The 21,520-nt window shown below is 49.0% G+C and overlaps 1 protein-coding gene across 1 annotated transcript in view; it reads right to left on the reverse strand.

Moving 5' to 3' along the window:
* DPYSL5 (dihydropyrimidinase like 5) overlaps nt 1–21,520 on the reverse strand; it is a 110,587-nt gene that overhangs the window by 16,942 nt on the left and 72,125 nt on the right. The window contains exons 3-8 of the mRNA XM_006162186.3: nt 12,242–12,400; nt 9,534–9,713; nt 6,288–6,356; nt 3,960–4,004; nt 1,736–1,811; nt 441–597 (exon numbers count right to left, since the gene is read on the reverse strand). Of these exons, the coding sequence (XP_006162248.1) occupies nt 441–597; nt 1,736–1,811; nt 3,960–4,004; nt 6,288–6,356; nt 9,534–9,713; nt 12,242–12,400 (686 nt within the window). The remainder of the gene's footprint in view (nt 1–440; nt 598–1,735; nt 1,812–3,959; nt 4,005–6,287; nt 6,357–9,533; nt 9,714–12,241; nt 12,401–21,520) is intronic.

Here is a 21,520-nt window from a genome sequence, read left to right on the forward strand (position 1 = left end):
GGGAAAGAGGGAGGAGGAGGGAGAATACAGAAAGAGGGAGGGACACAGGACAGAGAAACCCACGTGGGGCGATGAGGAGAGAGAGAGGGGAAGGAAAGGAGCCAAGGGCCACCTATGGCCTGGGATCAGCGAGTGGCCACACCCTCGGGTCCCACTGGGCTGCGGAGTAGATGTCTCACATGTGCTCTGACTCTTCTGCCCAGAGGCTCTCCCTCCAGACCAAGGCGCCATGGAAGCCCCATGGGATGGCGATGATCTGATGGGCTCTGGAGAAGGTAACTAAGGCAAGATCATCCCGTGGGCATAAGGAACTCAGACCCGGGTCAGATTCGTTCCTGGGGCCCCCACAGGTTTTTAACGACCTCCACGGGCCCCAGTGGCGCGCACCATGAGTTAACGCTGCACGGCGGCAGCCACGGCGGACCTGCCTGACACCTTACTTGGCCAGCAGGCTCATGAGGTAGGTTGAGGTGTTGGTGTCCAATCTCAGGGGTGGCACCGTGACGTAGGCGGCCGCGTGGGACCAGTCCTGGTGGTAGTAGTGCAAGCCTGTCAGCGTGGCGTGTGCAGTGGTGGTCTCGGCCAGCACCACCTTCCCTGGAAGAAGAAGGGTCAAAACCGTAACTGGGAAGACAGGAGGCTGAGTCGCCGGTCTGCGCCTCTCTCTTTACTGGAGAAGAGGCTGGAGTCGTAGGCAGGGTGGGGTGGGCCCAGGTTCACTCGGGCGTGGAGGGCACAGCTGGGCTCAACCCCCAGAGTTTCTATTTCGTTGCTGTCCCTGGGCCAGGAAGGAAGAAGGGCAGGGGCACTGCGGCTGGGCAGCACCAAAGGGCACTTTGAGGAGCATGGGTGGGTGCAGGGTGCTGCTGGGAGGCTTGACGGGGTGGACAGGAGCAGGGCCGTGAAGAACCTGCTAAGGACTAGTTAGGACTGGCTTCTAAACAGGCGGGTGTCGTGAGCAGTCTCCAGAGAATCGCTGCGGGTGGGGCTGTAGCAGGGTGGGGCGGGGGCAGGGAGATGGAGCTGAGAGCCCACTCAGCAGCCGGGACAGCAGTCCAGGTGACAGCCCATGGGGCTTTGACTAGAGGAGAGGTGTGAAGGCTGGGGAGCCCTGGCTTCTGACTTGTATCCCCTGGTTTGTGACCGTGTCTTCATTTCTCCTGTTACCAGGTCCTCCAAGCACCCGGAACTGGGCTGGACGACAAACCTTCAGGTGCTGCCAGGTGATCAGCGACGGGAGCCTTACAGGTGCCCCCCCCGCCCCCCCCCCGGGCTCGGACGTGGGTTCCAGTTGGCTATAAAGGGAGCGGGGCCAACACATTGCTATCTCCCCAGGGACTTGCCAGACACCCCCTGAAATGTCCACTGGAACCAGTCCAAGATTTTAAGTGAGTTGTCAGGGCAACTGCCAGTAAAGCCCAGGAGGCCAAAAAAGACATTTCATTAATGAGTTGATATAAAACTTGGAAAATTTGACCAGATCCAGGGGAGGTGTCAGACACTTCTGTAGAGCTGCTATGCATACAAATGCGCAGAGGAATACATTACTTCTAACGACCAAACCCAGGCTAGCTAGGTGCATCCGAGGAAGACTGGCATTGAGAACAGGAAGGGCCAGCTCAGGTCCCGGCCTCAGGAGCCAGGGCAGGGGAGTGGACTAAGCTGGTCGACCTGCTCATTCTCGGATTAATCCCACCACGTAACGTGCTGCGTCCATCCAAGCCTAAGGACTCACCTTGCATCTTAGCAGCGGCGATGACGTCACCAGCTGAGATGCTGGACACATTGACCAGGTAGATGGGACAGTGAGTCTGAGCACAAGAAACAGCGGGAAGCAGAGAGCATGAACCCGTGAGCGTAATGAACACCACGATAACCCTGGAGACATCAGTGCGGGCATCAGCAGCTCCTCCTGCCCTGCTCGGTCCCACCCTTGAGGTGACAGCTTAGGCCAGGAAAGCAAGGCTGGCAGCCAGGGCACAAGCTGCAGGCTGAGGAGTGGCATGCAGCAAGCAGGTGGCGAGAGCGTTTGGCACTAGGGCCCACTGGGAAGGCCGACTGGGAGGCAATGTCGGGTCAAGACTGTCGAGTCTGAACCTCACACTTTCTCTCCTCTGACCACCAGACTGCAACTCAAAAGAAGGTGTTTTTTTTCTATTTTAATTTCCTGTTCAGGAATGCGATGCCCTAGAGACAATCCTGTATTAAATTCTGTATCAAAATCGACAATGCCTGCCACCTGGGGTTACCTAGATGTACGACAGACAGAACATCCCCCGAAGAAGAACAGAATACAAAGGGGTCAGGGTTCAGAGTCCAGGCCAGACAATCTTGTGAAAGGTTACCTGGATGGTAATATTGGTTAACTTTCCCTCTGCTAAGCTGTGTGACCACGGCTCATGGTCTGTGGTCTCTGGGAGTATTTTGAGCTAAAACACAAGCTGCTTTTGTTGTTGTTGTTGGTTTTTTTCTTATTCTGGGGTAAGTTTCTATCAAGGAGTGATTAATAAAATAACTTTGGTTATAACATTAACAAAGTCCCTGTGCAGCTGCCAGACCTATAAAGTGCTGATGAGAAACTTTGCTTCTCCCAGTGTTATTCTGGTGACTTCTTCACTTATAAAATGAGGAAGACATAGAGTTTAAGAACTGATGTGGCTGATGTGCTTGGCACACGTTTACGGACTAAATCTGAGACCAGCTGGATCTGCAACCTCTCTGTTCTCTGCCTAATATTCCCAAGACCACCCCTTCATTCTTATGTCCTTCAAGGCAGCTCAGGCCATTCCAAAGGAGAGGTTCCCGAGTGTTAGCACCCGATGGCACCACTGGGGGCCTGTTACTACTCGAATTGCTGAGTTTCAGCTTCAGGGTTTTTTTTGGAGAGGTTTTTGCTATAGGGCGCATGCGCTCGCCAGCCAGACAGAGAGAGACAGAGATACAGAAAGCGAGAAATCACCCCCCAGGGGGGATGGCCACACCACAATCCCTTCTCCTCTGTTCTCCTCTTGGGATCTTGGGCACGCACGCACACGCGCCTAGAGTGAGTTTAAGCCACCGGGTCTGGGACGCAAACCGTGGTTGACTACGTGGGAGTCCAGCGACATAGCCATTACGCTAACTGCTGGTCCCTCAGCTTCGGTTTTGATTCAGTGGGTCTGTAAGGGACCTGAGAATATGCACTTCTAATTCCTCCTTTTAACACGATGCTGAAACGGCTGGTCCAGGAACCATACTTTGAAAACCACTGTTCTAGAGAAAGTCATTCAGAGTGTCTAAGCGAATCAAACCCATCCATGATAATCTAGAAGGAGAAATGACGTTTTTATTAATATCAGAGCAGTATAAACAGTGGGTTGTCAGGAACGTCATGACATCTTTTTGCTAGGTTTTTCTACACAAAATGGTGTCATGACTTTTCCGACAACTCATACATTCCCTTCCAGGGCTTCTTTGATTCTCACAACCAGGCAAAGAAAAGGAGGTGATGTGATCATTGCCATTGCATATAGTAAGAGCGTCTCAGACGGTAGAGCAGCCTGCATATCTGGTAAAGGTGGAAGCTAGAACTTCTGGCTATCTTACTCATTCCCACCGCCACACTCCATCAGCAAGAAAGAATATTAAGAACTATGGCCTAGAGGCACAGATTTAAATCATGGCTCTTTAGGCAAAATCTTCCTAGTCTTCTTAAACAGATGCCAGTTGCAGTAAGCTCCTCCCTACCCTCCCTGCCTCCCCTGGGAGCATTTACACCTGAGCAATGAACAGAGGCTTCAGGAAACTCAGTGGATGCAGTGGGGAGCTAAAGGCAAGAAGGATGCATGCCAGGCTGTGGGGATAACTCATATAGCAAACAGTTCTGGGATCCTGTGTGCCAGGCATGGTGCTGGAACCCAGAGTGGAGTGACCTCCACAAGAGGCTGGTTCCTGACTCAGCACTGGGAGGGGCTACTTACCCTGTTCGCAATGGTGATAACACGGTGAGTGGCTTCGGCTTCTAGCTGTTCGAGACAAAGCACAGGGAGAAACCAAGTTTCACCATCTCCTCCAAGCAGGCCAACCTGCCTGAGTGCCCACAGCACAGAAGGGCCGGAATATCTGACGCAGAGATGAGGGGCCAACTATACCCACCCACAGGGGCTAGCCTGGGGCAAGGCCTTGGCAGGAACACCAAGCTCCAGCTACCTTAGCTCACTGTGGGAGGGAACTAGGACTTCATATCCAGGCGTACCCTTGCTGGATGATACTCAGGGTTTAACTGAGAGACCATGAAATGAAATTCATGCGCCCTGTTTTCTGGTGCATTCTGTTCATCTCTGAAATGTAGCTAAGAAGCAAGAGAGACTGATTTCGAACTGCCAATTAGCTTTGATCAGGGTTTCTGAGCCTCGGCACTAGCGACATTCTGGGCGGGTAACTCTGTGGAGGGGCTGCCTGTGTAGGATGCAGGCAGCACCCCTTGCCTCTACCCACTAGAGGCCAGTAGCACCCTCCCTTCTCCCAGATAGGGCAATCGGAAACATCTGTAGCCCTGCTAAATTCCTCCGGAAAGCAAACTTGGTCCCGGGGTCCACCCAGCACCTGCTCTTTAACCAGTGGACGACGCTGGTGCTGGTTAATGCCTTTGTAACCACTCCGGTGGAAGCCTTGCTTTCTCATGTGCACTGCAAGGATCCAGGCCGGTGTGCAGCCCCACTCGCACCTGTCCGCACGGGCACATCCCCAGTGTTTTCCCTGTCGATTCTGAGGTGCCAAAGCAGAACTGATGTAGGTCCTTAAATATACAAGGGCTTTCTCTCGCTCTCTCTTTTTAAGAATTATTTATTTAATATGTCATCATTTTAAAAATTGATTTAATTAATTAATATTATTATTATTATTATTTAATTTTTCTATAGGGCACATGCACTCATGAGAGAGAGAGAGAGAGAGAAAGTGAGAAGACAAGCCGCCAGGTCCAGGACTTGAACCATGGTCAGACATGTGGGAGTCCAGCACCCTAATCAACACATCATCTGCTGACCCCATCATCATTATTATTTTTTAAATTTGCTGTAAGGCACATGTGGTCACCAGGGAGAGGTGAGAGTGAGAGAGAGGGAAAGTGAGAAAGCAAGCTGCTAGGTCTAGGACTCGAACTGCAGTTGGCCACGTGGGAGTTCAGCACCTTAACCACCATGCCATCTGCTGGTCCCTATACCAGGGCTCTTAAAGACAGGGATGAGGCCAATAGGTGGTGTAATGGTTACCGTGCTGGACCCCCACATGGCTGACCATGGTCTGAGCCCCAGAATGGATGGCTTGAAAATCACACGAGGTACATGAGTGTGTGTGCCCCAAATCCCAGGAGAATGAAGGAGAAGAGAGGAGTTGCGGCATGGCCATCCTCCCTGGGGGGTGATTTCTTACTTTCCCTCCCACTGTCTCTCTGGTAAGCTCATATACCCTATGACAAAAACCGAAAGAAGAAAAAAAAAAAAAGACAAACAGATGAGGCAGGGCATCCCAGGTGAGGTGGCTCTCCTGGCTGGCCTCTATGGGTGGGTGACGAGGTTCCTGCACAAGGGCAGCACCACCACAGCCTGTCACCTGCTCCTCGGCCCCTCAGGCCTCCCCTTCGGTCCGTCGTGGACACCCACCCAGCACTCTGTGCTTAAGGCTTTGAAGAAATGAAAACTAGTTTCTCCCCCCTAAATGGTAGAGAATGTCTGAACAGGGTCACAGGGCAAGAAGGCATTGTTTATCTATCGAGGTCCCTTCAGAGTAGAATTCTTTACCCAGGGCACGCCGGGGGATTTGTGTGGATGTCCTGTAAAACTGTACACAAGATAAAGGCAGAGGGCAGAGGAGAGCAGGGCTCCGAATTACTGTCTCAGGGAGCAATAAGGGGGAAGAGCGAAGGCCTGTGTGTGCCCTCTGCTTCTGCTAGGAAGGGTTTAGAGTATTCCCTGATGCTTAAAGGGATCATTGGCTGATAGTCTGCAATTTCTTCTAACCTCTGAAGGCCTTTTCTGTCTACTGTTTTGACATGGTCTTGCCCAGATCTTTGAAATCAGAATCAAACGGGAGAAGTGTGGTTCCTTCCATTTATCTCGCTAAGGAAGCCCAAGGTCAAGTCAGCCTTAGCATGGAGTTAGCTGTTTCCCGGGAAGCTTCTAGATGGGAATTTCACCCATGGAGAAAGCGATACAATACAACTTCTGTTTTGGATGTCCATTCTAACCTCAGAGAAGTTGGGAATCCACATTAAAGAAGCCACAAAGGGTACAGGAAGTCTTTCTTACCTCCTCTGGACGGCTGATCTCGATTCCTTCTGGGCCTGTGATACCCAAATCCAGTGCCTCCTTAGCACCCTGGATAATAAGAGCAAGAAAGAGTCATAGACATCTAAGAACATATAGAACCCCAGGGACCGTAAAATACACCAGACACAGCCTGTCCAATAGGCTCGCTACTCCTCACTTCTGTAATCGTCATCTGCAGAGGGCAGAAGCAGCCCAGGGCTCCCAGGTGGTAAAGCTCTCCTAATTCTTTTTCTTTCTTTCTTTCTTTTTTTTTTTGGAGACATCTTTTGCTATAAGGGCATGTGCGCTCGCCAGACAGACAGAGAGAGACAGAGAGACAGAAAGCAAGAAATCACCCCCCAGGGGGGGATGGCCATGCCACAATCCCCTTTCCTCCATTCTCCTCTCGGGATCTTGGGCACACACGCACACGCGCCCGGCATGAGTTTAAGCCACCAGGTTGGGACTCGAACCGCGGTCGGCTACATGGGAGTCCAGCGACACAGCCATTACGCTAACTGCTGGTCCCAAGCTCTCCTAATTCTCACTTCATAATAATCCAACAAATCCTTCCTCTTACAGCTTAGTATTTAGCCAACAGGCTCTGGACACCAAAGACAAACACTCTTTATTGGTTTGAAAGCCAGAATTTTCTTATGGAAATCTAGATCTCTAGAGTCCAGCAACTCTAAGATAAAGCTCTACCCCAAGACCTAGGAGTACAAAGTACATCTTTCTTGGTACCAGTGGACATATATCTCAGCTCCTCTGAAGAGGTACAGTCAGTGCAAAGCTGATTCTTATTTATTCTGTACGCTAATCTCATTAAAAATATTCCTAATGGGGCCGGCAGGTGGCGTGGTGGTTGAGGACTTTTTCTCTTTCATCTCTCTCTGGTGTGCCCATGTGTTCTATAGCAAATTTAAAAAATACTACCAATAAATAAATAAGTAATTTGGGGCCAGTAGGTGGCATGGTGGTTGGAGTGCTGGACTCCCACATGGCTAACTATAGTTTGAATCCCATACCTAGCAGCTTGTTTTCTCACTGCCCCTCCCCATGACTACAGCAAGTTAAAAAAAAGAATAGGGGCCAGCAGATGGCGTAATGGTTACATCACTGGACTCCCACATAGTTGACTGCAGTTTGAATCCCAGACCCAGCTGCTTGAAACTCATGCCAGGCACATGTATGTGCATGCCTAAGATCCTGAGAGGAGACTGGAGGAGAAGGGATTGTGGTGTGGCTATACTCCCCCCGGGGAGGGTGATTTCTCACTTTCTATCCCTGTCTCTCTGTCTCTCCAGCAAGCACACATTCCCTATAGCAAAAATCTCTGTAAGAAAATAACAATAATATTCATTTTTAAAAAAGGGTATTTCTAAGAGGCGCTCCAAATCCTCTGTTATAGCAGAATTGAAATCCTACAGCGTTAGAACTAAGACATCATCACCTAAGACTTAGAAACCTTTTTGGACCATAAAGATTTGTTTTTTAGACAGTAGAGAAGTTTGGACTTTCTGACCGAGCCGTGTCACGTGGGGTGTTTACATCTCACACTGTGTCACAGTTTGTGCAGGGTCAGTGACGAGAGCTCAGGAATCCCCCGGAAACTGCTCCTTTGGTGCCCCCATCGGGCTTCTCTACTGCACACTTGCCTCGGCCACGAGCTCCCCATTTTCAGCATGGACTCTGGCGATCGCCCCAATGTCCTTACAGGCGTGAAACACTTGGTACAGCTCACTGTCCCGAAGCATGTACAAGTCCTTGTAGGTCATGAACATCTGGAACGAGTTGACGCCCTTCTCCCTCACTAGCGTCTCCATTTCTGCTTTCACCTGGGGAGCAAAATGCAAAGGCAATGCCAGGTGGGTACGGATATTCAGAGGCTGACCCTGAGCCTGCAGGGGACACGCGGGTCCTCTCCCAGCTCAGTGGGTTGAGTTACCATACGAACACCCACAGCATTCTCGTGGTTCATTTTCCTCCTACCCCAGAAGTGGCTGCCAGCTCTCATGAGAAGCGGACGCAGGAATACTGTGAAAATTCTCGTGCGTGACACAGTCCTAGGAACGTGGCTGTCATTTTATAGGCACCCTGCTCCTCTCACGTGGGCCTGCCCTACGGTTCTGCCTTCTTGGTAAATGCAGGCAGTGTGACTTTCATTCCTGTGGCCTGTTCCCCCAGCCCCCACATGGGAAGCAGTGCTTCAAAGAAGGTACACTAGTGTGAAAAATCCAGAGACCTGGGGCCAGCAGGTGGCATGGGGGTTAAGGCACTGGCCTCCCACTTGGCTGACCACGGTTCAAGTCCTGGACCTGGTGGCTTGAAAAATCATGTCGGGTACATGTGCGCACATGCCCAAGATCCCAAGAGATTGGAGGAGAAGAGATTGTAGCATGGCCAATCCCCTTGGGGCGGGGGTTGATTTCTCACTTTTCCTCTCTCTGTCAGCACATGAGTTCTATGTCAAGAACAAAAGCAAAAACAAACAAAAAATGAAAATCGAATTGAGGAACAATGCACACTATGAACAAAGCTATGGGAAAAGGAAAAGTATACCAACATTATTTACATTAGGGAAAAAATGGAAGCAACATTGTTCCAACAACAGGAAAATAACTGAACTTGACCTGTTTGATAGAACATTAGGTGGCCATTAAATCAATGGTCATAGAGTCTATGCCACAAATCACACAGAGCTCACATGTAAGCAAAAGAGCTATCGTGTAAAAATCATGTATGAAAAAAGACTGGAAAGAAATAAGCTCAAGCAACCATGGGCATGCCTAAGATCCTGAGAGGAGACTGGAGGAGAAGGGATTGTGGTGTGGCTATACTCCCCCCGGGGAGGGTGATTTCTCACTTTCTATCCCTGTCTCTCTGTCTCTCCAGCAAGCACACATTCCCTATAGCAAAAATCTCTGTAAGAAAATAACAATAATATTCATTTTTAAAAAAGGGTATTTCTAAGAGGCGCTCCAAATCCTCTGTTATAGCAGAATTGAAATCCTACAGCGTTAGAACTAAGACATCATCACCTAAGACTTAGAAACCTTTTTGGACCATAAAGATTTGTTTTTTAGACAGTAGAGAAGTTTGGACTTTCTGACCGAGCCGTGTCACGTGGGGTGTTTACATCTCACACTGTGTCACAGTTTGTGCAGGGTCAGTGACGAGAGCTCAGGAATCCCCCGGAAACTGCTCCTTTGGTGCCCCCATCGGGCTTCTCTACTGCACACTTGCCTCGGCCACGAGCTCCCCATTTTCAGCATGGACTCTGGCGATCGCCCCAATGTCCTTACAGGCGTGAAACACTTGGTACAGCTCACTGTCCCGAAGCATGTACAAGTCCTTGTAGGTCATGAACATCTGGAACGAGTTGACGCCCTTCTCCCTCACTAGCGTCTCCATTTCTGCTTTCACCTGGGGAGCAAAATGCAAAGGCAATGCCAGGTGGGTACGGATATTCAGAGGCTGACCCTGAGCCTGCAGGGGACACGCGGGTCCTCTCCCAGCTCAGTGGGTTGAGTTACCATACGAACACCCACAGCATTCTCGTGGTTCATTTTCCTCCTACCCCAGAAGTGGCTGCCAGCTCTCATGAGAAGCGGACGCAGGAATACTGTGAAAATTCTCGTGCGTGACACAGTCCTAGGAACGTGGCTGTCATTTTATAGGCACCCTGCTCCTCTCACGTGGGCCTGCCCTACGGTTCTGCCTTCTTGGTAAATGCAGGCAGTGTGACTTTCATTCCTGTGGCCTGTTCCCCCAGCCCCCACATGGGAAGCAGTGCTTCAAAGAAGGTACACTAGTGTGAAAAATCCAGAGACCTGGGGCCAGCAGGTGGCATGGGGGTTAAGGCACTGGCCTCCCACTTGGCTGACCACGGTTCAAGTCCTGGACCTGGTGGCTTGAAAAATCATGTCGGGTACATGTGCGCACATGCCCAAGATCCCAAGAGATTGGAGGAGAAGAGATTGTAGCATGGCCAATCCCCTTGGGGCGGGGGTTGATTTCTCACTTTTCCTCTCTCTGTCAGCACATGAGTTCTATGTCAAGAACAAAAGCAAAAACAAACAAAAAATGAAAATCGAATTGAGGAACAATGCACACTATGAACAAAGCTATGGGAAAAGGAAAAGTATACCAACATTATTTACATTAGGGAAAAAATGGAAGCAACATTGTTCCAACAACAGGAAAATAACTGAACTTGACCTGTTTGATAGAACATTAGGTGGCCATTAAATCAATGGTCATAGAGTCTATGCCACAAATCACACAGAGCTCACATGTAAGCAAAAGAGCTATCGTGTAAAAATCATGTATGAAAAAAGACTGGAAAGAAATAAGCTCAAGCAACCATGGAGATTGTGTTGAGGTTATTGGATTAAGTGCTTCCTTCTCTATTTTTGAAATCTGTAATTGGAAAAAAAAATTATAAAAAAGAACTTAAAGGGTCAGCAGGTAGCATTGTGGTTAAGGTGTTGTACTCCCACATAACTGACCACAGTTTGAGTCCCGGACCTGGTGGCTTAAAAAAAAATCACACCAGGCACACGTGTGTGCAATGCCCAAAATCCCGGGAGGAGACTAAAGGAGAAGGGAGTACGGCGTGAACACCCACCCTGGAGGATGCTTTCTCACTTTGTCTCACTGTCTCTGTTTCTCTCTGATGAGTGCATTTGCCCTATGGCAGAAACCTAAAAAACAAAAACAAAACAAAAAACTTAAAATTCTAGATGCACGAGTTTCCCCATAACCTCTGGGATCTCAGACATGGCCATCCCGGGCTCAGTGTTACTGGGAATCTGAGTGGACCCAATTCCAGACCAATTCAGGAAAAGGGAATGGAGAGAGGTCTGGGGGTAGAGGTCACCCACCTAGCAGGGTGTTCATAAAGGAAGGAGACCCCGCTCTGAGAAAGGAGATGACTGACCTTTGGTATGGTTTGCACCCTTAGCCTGGTACCTGGAGGAGCGGTCTTCACGGTGTGATGGTTAGAGGGCTCCAAGGCCTCCCCTATGAAGGAGATGGGGTGATTCCCCAACTCAAGGCCAAAACCCAAGGGAAGAATTATAGCAAGGCTTTAAAAGACCATCTCAGGAGGGGGTCAGGCGCTTTAGGCCAGGGTCCACAACTGAACAGCTCTGTAAAACTTCTTAGTGCCTGTCATGTTTGTGAGTCCAGGCACCCACCAAAGTAGTGGCACATGAGGGCTTAACTGATGAGAGACTGGATCCAGGCTGCCTCCCTGGGGTCACAGCAGGCAAACTCCGGAAACCAAGCAAAATCTAAACGCTTGTCTATCTATTTTTGGGAAGAGCAAGGAAATAGGAATCCAGGGAGAAGAGATGACCTGGGACCTGGGTGGAGGAAGAACAGGAAAGCCAGAGGCCAGGGCCACAGAGTCCGAACTGAGAAAGAGTTCAGTGGCAGCCAGCCTCAGTCACAGACCAGGGGCAGTGGTAGCGCTCCTTGGAGCAGGAGGCGGGCCTGAGTAGGGTAAAAGCAAATGCGGCTCATTTGTACCAGGTGGTACAGAAACAGGAGTTTGGAGACCTGAGCTCGCCCTGGCTTTCAGCACAGCTCTGACATGCCCCTCTGTGCCTGAACCTTGCCAGGTCAGGCACTGAGCAGCGCCTCCCAGTGGCTGTCTGTGGTACTTTATGCAAATACCAGGAAATGCTGGGAGCCTCCAGGGTCAGAGGGAGGAGCCAGCACTCCCAGGCCTGGCCTCTGGCCCTGGCTGGGACTCTGTTACAACGTGGGATATCCTGTGTCTACCGGAAACCTCACTCTGAGTTAAGAGGGACAGGCCCACCCACCCGCTATGGAATCCGGAGTGTGTTTTCTTCTGGTGCTGGGAGGTAGGAGGGGTATCCGGAAAACGCAGGGGTGCACCATTCCCCAGCTGGTTCAGACCACTGGGCCCCCAGCAGCGCTCTTACCTTGGGTGCCCACCACGTGATCCCCACGTGGAGGGCGTAGTCACAGCAGACCTTGGGGTCGGCCAGGCCCCGGCACTTCTCATAGGCATCCACCAGGGAGGTCTCCTTGTCAGGCAGGACGTGGCCAATGATCATCGTGGTGCCTCCAACGAGGGCAGCCTGGGGGAGACAGGGAGAGGGTTGTCTTGTCACAGCTCCGCCCGCACCAGAGCCGCTGACGCTGACTGAGAGACGTGGTCCTCAGGGGTACGTTCTACACCCCAGGCCCCACTCCCAAAGACGCTGTGAGAACCAAAGCAGAACTGTGAGGGGAGTGGTGAGACGCTGCAGGAAGGCATGGGAGCAACTTCATCATCACTGTGGACCCAGGAACCTGCCTCCCCCTCTCCTGGACTTTGGCCTGGAGCTTTGGAAAACCACTTAGTGTGTGACCAAGCCCAAGGTCAATCCCTCTTTTCCCATGAGAAGACCCCTCCCCAAATGATTTTGGCCCAACCTGAATATATCGCGACATAATGAAGTATCAACATATAAGGTCTAATAGATGGCACAAATACCTGTTTTTAATATTTAACTACATGTGCATTTAATTTTAAATCTACTTAATTTCATTAATTATTATTATCGTTTAATTTGCCATAGGGTCCGTGGGCTTACGAGAGACAGACAGAGAAAGTGAGAAAACCAGTTGCCAGGTCTGGGACTCTAACTGCGGTCGGCCACGTGGGAGTCCAGCTCCTTAACCACAACACCTGCTGGCCCCCACATATGTGTATTTAAACCATAATATGTAAAATGTTAATTTGGAATATACCGTGTTTTATTTACTTGTTTTTAAATTTTTGCTAGAGTTTGTATGATTCCTGGAGAAAGAAAGTGAGAAAGCACCTGGGGGAGGGGACTGGCCACACTGCAGTCGCTTTTCCGTTTCTCTTTCGGGATTTTGGGCACGCACACACACGTGTCCAATGTGTCCTCTAATCACTGCTCTGGGGCTCGAACAGCAGAGTCGCCCACATGCCACCCAGCTGCCTTAACCACCACACCACTGTCTGGCCCTTTTTGCTTTTGTTTTATTTGAATTTTCCCCTCCAGACTTTCCATATTTGCGTCTCCCACATCAGGTCTTTGACTTCAGCTTTTCCATGATGGTGGAGACAGAATACTTTGTAGATCACCGTGACTTACAAAAACGGATCCTATTCACAGTCTGCTTAAGATACCCTGTTTCGGGCCAGCAGGTAGTGTAATGGTTAAGGCGCTGGACTCCCACATGGCCGACTAAGGTTCCAGTCCCAGACCCTGTGGCTTTAAACCCATACCAGGCATGTTGTGCATGTGAGCCCCAAATCTCCAGAGAATGGAGAAGGGGGTGATTGCTCACTTTCTCTTTCTGCTCTCTGGTGAGCGCACATGCCCTAGAGCAAAAATCCCTCTCAAAAAAAAAAAAAAGATACCCTGTTTCAAAAGAAATCTTTAAAAAGCTTTACTTACGGGGGACCAGCAGTTGGCGTAATGGCTATGTCACTGGACTCCCATGTAGCCGGGTGTGTGTGCGTGGGTGCCCAAGATCCCGAGAGGAGAATGGAGAAGGGATTGTGGTGTGGCTATCCCCCGGGGGGTGATTTCTTGCTTTCTGTCTCTATGTTTCTCGGTCTTTCTGGTGAGTGCATGCGCCCTATAGGGAAAACCTCTCAAAATAAATAAATAAATAAATAAAATTTCTAAAAATTACTGTATTACCCTCTCAACTTTAAAAAAAGCTTATCTATTTTTTCCCTGAGAGATATAGAGAGCAAGAGCAAAATGGACACCCCCAAGAGGGCTTACAGCCGTGATTCACCCCCGCCTCAGACAAATAGGATGCCAGGGACATGTGCCTGGAGCATATAGGCCTTGGGATGCAAAACTAGAACTTTCCTACGTGAGTCCAGTATTGCGGAGTGTCTGCTCTGCCCCCCTTGGCCCCTCTCTGCTCAACTGTTTTTTTTTTTTAGAGATTTTTTCTTTTTTTTTGCTATAGGGTGTGTGTGCTCACTGGAGAGACAGAGAGACAGAAAGCATCCTCTAGGGAGGGTGGCCACACTGCAATCCCTTTTCCTCCATTCTCCTCTCGGGATCTTGGCATGCATGCATACGTGCCCGGTGTGTTTTAAACTGCTGGGTCTGGGACTCGAACTGTAGTCAACTATGTGGCAGTCCAACAACATAACCATTTAGGCCATCTGGTGATCTCTCTGCTCAACTTTTTAAAAGCTAATTTGTCAGGTGACTTTTGTGAACTTCCCAAATTAGCACTGACCGAAGGTCATTTCAGGCTAATGTGTTGTTCCCAAACAGAACTTTGTTTTGAAAATTGTATTTGGAAATTGAGAGAGAGCCCCATAATGTGAGAGTTTTGTGGTGGCTGTAACATAGGGTAGTTTTTTGTTGTTGTTGCTTTTTGTTTGGTTTGGTATTTTTTTGGCTTATAGGAGAGAGACAGAGAAGGAAAATGAGAAATCACCCCCTAGGAGGATGGCCATGCTGGCACACATGCACACGTGCCTGGATGTTTTTCAAGCTGCTCGGTCTGGGACTTGAACCAGGTAGTTGGCCATGTGGAATCCAGCCGCCTTAACCTCTGTGCTACCTGCTGGTCCAGCTGGCTCTTTTTTCCTGATGAATACAAGCTTGAAAAACTCTGTCCTCTTTTGAGTCCTTTGGTGACTAGGAAGCAGCGTTCCAGGTCCAAGTTCCTGCTTTGCTGCCTCCTAGTTGGAGAACCTTAGCCAGGTCACTTAGCTTCTCTGGGATGCAGATTTTTTTCTTCCCTTTTCTTTTTTTAATTGGCCAGAGAAAGACAGAGACAGTAAGAAGGAAAGTGACAAATCACCCCCCAAGGGTATGGCCATGACCACAATCCCTTCTTCTTCATTCTTTTCCTGGAATTTTGAGCAAGCATACACACGCACCTGGTATGATTTTCAAGCTGTCTGGTCCTGGACTTGAACCATAGTCGGCCATGTGGGAATGTGAGAAGGCATCTCCCCGTGGAGGAACGGCCACATCACAGTTCCTTCTCTAATTCTCCCTCCTTTCATGATTCTGGGCATGCATGCACACATACCTGGTGTGTTTCTCAAAGCTGCCCAGGCTAGGCAAACCATGCTGTTGTTGCTCACATGGGATCCAGCCACTGTAACCACCACACCACCGGCTGGCCCGATTCTCTACCTATACAGCTTCTTTGTTGGCTAGTTGTGAAAGTCCAGTATCACTTACGAAAAGAATTTGGGGGACCAGCAGATAGTGTAATGGTTACATCACTGGACTTCCATGGCTTGAGTCCTGGACTAGGAAGCTTGAAATTCACACCAGGCACATGTGCGTTTGCGCCCAAAATCCACAGAGGAGAACAGAGAAGAAGGTTTGCAGCATGGCCATCCCTCCTGGAGGGTGATACAGAGAACAGAGAAGAAGGTTTGCAGCGTGGCCATCCCTCCTGGAGGGTGATTTCTTGCTTTCTCTCTGTCTTTCCAGTGAGTGCACGTGCCCTATAGCAAAAACCTCTTTCTCTCAAAAAGAAAGAAAGGAATGGATTTGGGAATGTGCTTTCCTAACAGGTGTGTTCAGTAGTTTAGAACTTAGATGTTACCTGTTTTCTGTAGGGGAGGAAAAGCACAGTGAAATTGCCCTAATGATGTCATGCTTCCCTAGGCAGTTTGCCCTTGATTACAAAATGGAAATATTGCCGGGAATACAGCAATGAGAAAAATTAGTTCAGTGACCAAACAACAATGAAAACGAAAACACCTCACAACCTCATGTTCTCTGCTGACTCTGGCTAGGCCCGTGAGAATGTTTGCCCTGCTTAGCCCTGGAGAACTCAGGGGACTGACTTCTTGCATAGCTGAAAGCGACCGGCAGAGGGCGGTGGTTCTATGATGCACAGGTAGGAACTGGATGGGGGCGGCAGGGAAGGAAAGCCGGAGGAGCCTTGCAGATTGGAGCGTTACTAGCTGGCTTCTATTTCTGACTTTGCTGGATTGTGCCAGGCTGATTCATCCTCATAGCAGGTGGTTGTACTCTATTTTGTCCTGAAATGCATTGCTTGCTTTCAACACGTGCACACGGGGGTGTCTGATATATTGGGGTTTTACAACTAAATTGTTTTATTAGTCTATAGCTCTAGATTGTTTTTCTTCACACTCTACTCCTCAGCACATCTGTCACATTAGATAGAAAAGAAAGGGAGCTTGGAAACAGCAACAGTGTACTAAAAGAACCAGGACCTGGGACCAGCAGTTGGCATAATGGCTATGTCTCTAGACTCCCATGTAGTCGACTGCAGTTCGAGTCTTGGACCTGGTGGCTTAAACTCTAGGGCGCGTGTGCGTGCCTACCCAAGATCCTGAGAGGAGAATGGAGGAGAAGGGATTGAGGGGTGGCCATCCCCCCGGGGGGTGACTTCTCACTTTCTGTCTCTCTCTTTCTGGTGAGCGCATGCGCCCTAAAGGAAAAAACCTCTAAAAAAAAAAAAAAAGAAAAAAAGAACCAGGACCCTTCTTAGCATTTGGCATTTGTGGGTTCCAGGACAAGAGTAGGAAGTTCACATGCCAAATCTCTAATATTTGAAAGTTACAGATCAAGCTGACAAACAGTTACACTGAATATATCCTATCCTGCTACTCTGCAAAATATGTATCAGGGCCTGGCTTGAATTTAGAATTCCTGGGGTCCTTGCAATTCTGAACTGTGCTGCAGGGAAAGTGGGCCTCAATTTCCCTGCCTGTCGCCAGCCCACATCCTCCATACTGAATTCAACCTGCAGCCTGCCAGTCTAAGCTTTGTCTCCCCCCTGTGAAAGCGCGCACATGAATGGTCCTGCCCCAGGACAGGTTCAGGTAGTATAGACCTAGAAGTGCACAGGGTCATGTGTCAGGAAATTCCAGGTCTCCAGAGTGGTCTAGGAACGTGCTCATGGGTGCCAGGCAGGCATGGCCCCTGAATCTCATGGGGAATGTGTACAAGTGTCAGAACGCCCAAGCATGGTCTTCTAGAGGCCAGGGACCAGGGCAGAGGCCCCTTTGCCTGCGTGTAAGTGGGCCCTGGACAGAGTTCTGGAAGGGCAGTTCAGAGCACCCGGCGGCCTCACAGCAGTGCGACTTTCCCACTTACTGGCTGTAATCAAGGAGCAGTCATGTGTCCCCCATGCCTTACTGCTCAAGGGCCCAGAGAGGGCCAGGGGGCACTGGATATAGGAGCATCCATGAGCTGGGAAGGGGCATATTCATTACCCTCCACCTCAAACGAGAGTTGCATAGGTCAGCCTACTCTTCCTCCGACTGCAGGCTGGAGAACCCAGACCGGACGCAGGAGGTATAAGCACTCACTCCACCTCAGTGCAATGTGCACTGAGCTGGCTTTTTAAACATGTGCGGTTCCACCCACAGGATGGATGCTGACAAGCTCAGTCGTCACAGGAACGTGGTAACACAGATGTGACAGACCTTTTTAGCATCATCCCACACGAAACAGCCATGCAGAGATCGACAGCAGAGCAAGAGCCAGACCGATCCCGGAGGCTTTCAGAAGGGTTTTGTTTACCAACACATGACCGTCTTAGTAGGGAGTGCTCCTGAGTATTTCAATGCAGAACAATGTTTCAGTCAGCTATGGGTCTTTCATGAAATTCAGTAAAAATAGGGTCCTGGCAATTCTGTCGTGTGGTAGTTAAGACGACTGGTTTGAGTCCCTGACCTGGTGGGTTGGAAAACATGCCAGGCACATGTGCGTGCGTGCCCCAAACCCTGAAAGGAGGGAGAAATGGAGGAGAAGGCATTGCAGCATGACCGTTCCCCAGGGGTGAGGGGGTTGTTTTCTCACTTTCCCTCTCTTTCCTCTCGCCCCAGCAAGTCCATGTGCCCTTTAGCAAATTGGGGGTAAAAAGAAGAAGAAGAAAAAAGATATTGATGGAGGCTAAGTCATAACTTAAAGAGAGGGTTATGCTACAATGGGTGGCAAAGGCACGATTCAGTATGTGTACACGAGAGGCTTAGACTATGCTGAAACACGCGTGCCTCCACCTCAGAGGGGGAAGGAGGGAAACATACCAAAACATTCATGGCTGTTTTCAGGGAATAAAATCCTGAGTAGTTAATTTTTCTACTTTTCCAATATGCATTTAATAGAATATATTCCTTTTAAAATTACGTAAGAGGATTTTAAGTGGATTAGAATGGAAAATGGAATCAAGGATGAATTTACTGTGGTCCAAATGTTTTGAAATCCATGCATAGTTTTTTAATGTCATATGCATTTCACATGAACTCTTTGAAGACTTTAACTTTTTGAAGAAACTCCAAAAATATATTTGGAAGAGGGGGAGATTACGTAACATTTAGTTAGCCATGTTTATGTGTGTGAAATATTTTGAAGTTAGGGAATATTTTAAACGTAAAGTAAAAAGACAGGAAATAATAAAACACATACTCATGTGTTTAACGCTACTCACATTTAACAGAGTTAATAGAGACAGAGAGATAGAAAGTGAGAAATTACCCCCCAGGGGGGGTGGCCACGCTGCAATCCCTTCTCCTCCATTCTCCTCTCGGGATCTTGGGCATGCACGCACACGTGCCCGGCGTGAGTTTAAGCCACCGGGTCGGGGACGTGAACCGCGGTTGACTATGTGGGAGTCCAGCGACATAGCCATTACGCTAACTGCTGGTCCCCAGATGCTTCTTTTTAAAAAAATGAAATAAAGTATTTCTGATACAACTGAAGCCCCATCATGTTCCTACCTCTCTCTTTTCCAAGGCTGATATAAATTCCTCTCATCTACGTTTCTTTTTTTTTAATTTTCTTTTTCTTTTCTTTTTTTTTTTTTGGAGAGATTTTTCACTGTAGGGCGCGTGCGCTCACCAGACAGAGAGAGACATAGAGACAGAAAGCGAGAAATCACCCCCCAGGGGGATGGTCATGCCGCAATCCCTTCTCCTCCATTCTCCTCTCGGGATCTTGGGCACGCACGCACACGCATCCAGCGTGAGTTTTAAGCCACCGGGTCGGGGACACGAACCGCGGTCGACTATGTGGGAGTCCAGTGACATAGCCATTACGCTAACTGCTGGTTCCCTCATCTACATTTCTATGTTGTTACTATTTTGTTTTGTGAATTTAAAACTATAAACAAATAGTGTTACGTTGTCCATATCCTTTTGTAACTTGATTTTCTTTTTACTCCACATTATATTATTATTATTTTAAATTTGCCACAGGGCACTTATGGAAAGAAGAGAGAAATCACTCCCCCAGGGGGGTTGGCCACACGGCAATCCCTCCTCCTCCATTCTCCTCTCAGCATGTTTTGAGCACACATGCACATGTGCCCAGTGCATTTCTCAAGCCACTGGGTCCGAGACCTGAACCGCCAATCGGCCCGTGGGTTCCAGCTGCCTTTACCTCACCACTGGCTGGCGGCTGGCCCCACGTTATCTTTAAGGTTTCTGTATGCAAACCGATTTGATCCATTTTAATGAACTCCCTGAATGAACGCTCCTCCATGGGCGGTTTCATGCCTGACTTCAGGGACATTTACTGTTTCACACAGTCCTCGAGCATCCTGAGCACCTGTGAGCAGAGCCCGCGTTCGGGGTGTGCATTGCCAGGAAGTGGAATTGCAGCGTTGTGACCTGCGCACTTCTACAAGTGCACCAGCTCTGACTGGAACAGGCAACCTCACTAGGGCCTCCTTGGGCGAGGTGGCTGACTGTGGGTGCAGTTAACAAGCCCTGTTTTTGGTTTTTAAGAGAGATTTTCGCTATAGGGTGTGTGTACTCGCCGGAGAGACAGAGAGACAGAGAAACAGGAAGCAAACAATCACCACAATCTCTTCTCCTCCATTCTCCTTTCAGGATTTTGGGCATGCATGCTCATGCACCTGGAGTGAGTTTCAAACCACTGGGTTCAGGGTTTGAACTGCAGTTGACTACGTGGGAGTCTAGCGACATAACCATCATGCCATCTGCTGGACCCAAGCCCTGATTTAAAAATATATATATAAACTTCAGTCCAGCCAGGCAGTCCCCGCTGTGTATGTGGGCATTTGTTTTTAGCCTAAATGTAGGACTTCACATCTTTTGCTATTAAACAAATATGGATATTGGGACCATTTATTTAACCAACGGACACAGCACCATTAGAGCACATTTGGCAGGATATGAAACATAATTTTACCATCTCAAAGAGTCACCATTATTTTGGTTTTGACATTTATGACATACTGCTGGGCAAATCTGGATTTATTTGATGCCCAGTAATACCACCTCCACTTGTTCCCTAAAAAACCCAATCTCCTTAATGGCGATGCATTTTATGACACAGTTTCCAAGCACGCACTTGGCAAAGAGCAGGAACTTGTGCTAGAATTCAAACGAAACCTTTTACAAATGTCCTTTTTGTGCTTTGGAAGTTCATCAGACCATCCTGGGGCCCATGGGGGTCTCTGTACCAACCAGGGAGCCGCTCAGCAAGTTGGAAAGACATTTTGGGTTCTGACTTCCGTTCAGACACGACGTATTTGCTGACACCCCAGAGTTGGCAAAACAGTATCTTGGCTCTTCCTGGCTTTATCAGGACGAAGCCCACCACCTCTGTGTGCCTGTAGCTCCAGTCACATTCTGCCGAGTTTCCTAGAGCAATGCTCCCCACCCTGCAAATTGGGCTCTCTTACTACAAGGTCTACAACCGACAGGTCAAGGAGTAAACCTGTTGCTCTGCTGTTGGGAAGGCAGCTGGGGCCACACCCAACTCTTGGAGCTTTTCACTGAAGCAGAAGCGGGACTTCCTGGAGCATATTTCATACAGAGGCATGGAAAACGGGTGTGTGTTTGAGGAGGTGATTGAAATGTACGAAGTGGGATCTGCTGCTAGCTAGATGTATCAATTAAGGGCAACTGGATCTTTGTAAAAAAAAGTTTATTTATTGTTATTATTATTATTAAATTTGCTATAGGGCATATGCGCTCACCAGAGAGAGACAGAGAGAAAGAAAGTAAGCCACCAGGTCCGGGACTTGAACCACATTTGGCCATGTGCGAGTCTAGCACCTTAACCACCATGCCACCTGCTGGCCAAAGGGAAACTGGTTCTTTAAAGAGGGGAAGAGTGTGCTGAGAGTCGAATGGCAAGTATTTGGATGTGCTTTGTAAGCTGGGAGCAGAATGCAGACGTGTGCATCTCTTAGTGCATTGGAAAACCATCATTTGTTCAGCTGGAGCTGCTCATCTGGGAACC

This window comes from Tupaia chinensis, unplaced genomic scaffold, assembly GCF_000334495.1.
Source record: "Tupaia chinensis unplaced genomic scaffold, TupChi_1.0 Scaffold139757_1, whole genome shotgun sequence".
NCBI lineage: Eukaryota > Metazoa > Chordata > Mammalia > Scandentia > Tupaiidae > Tupaia > Tupaia belangeri.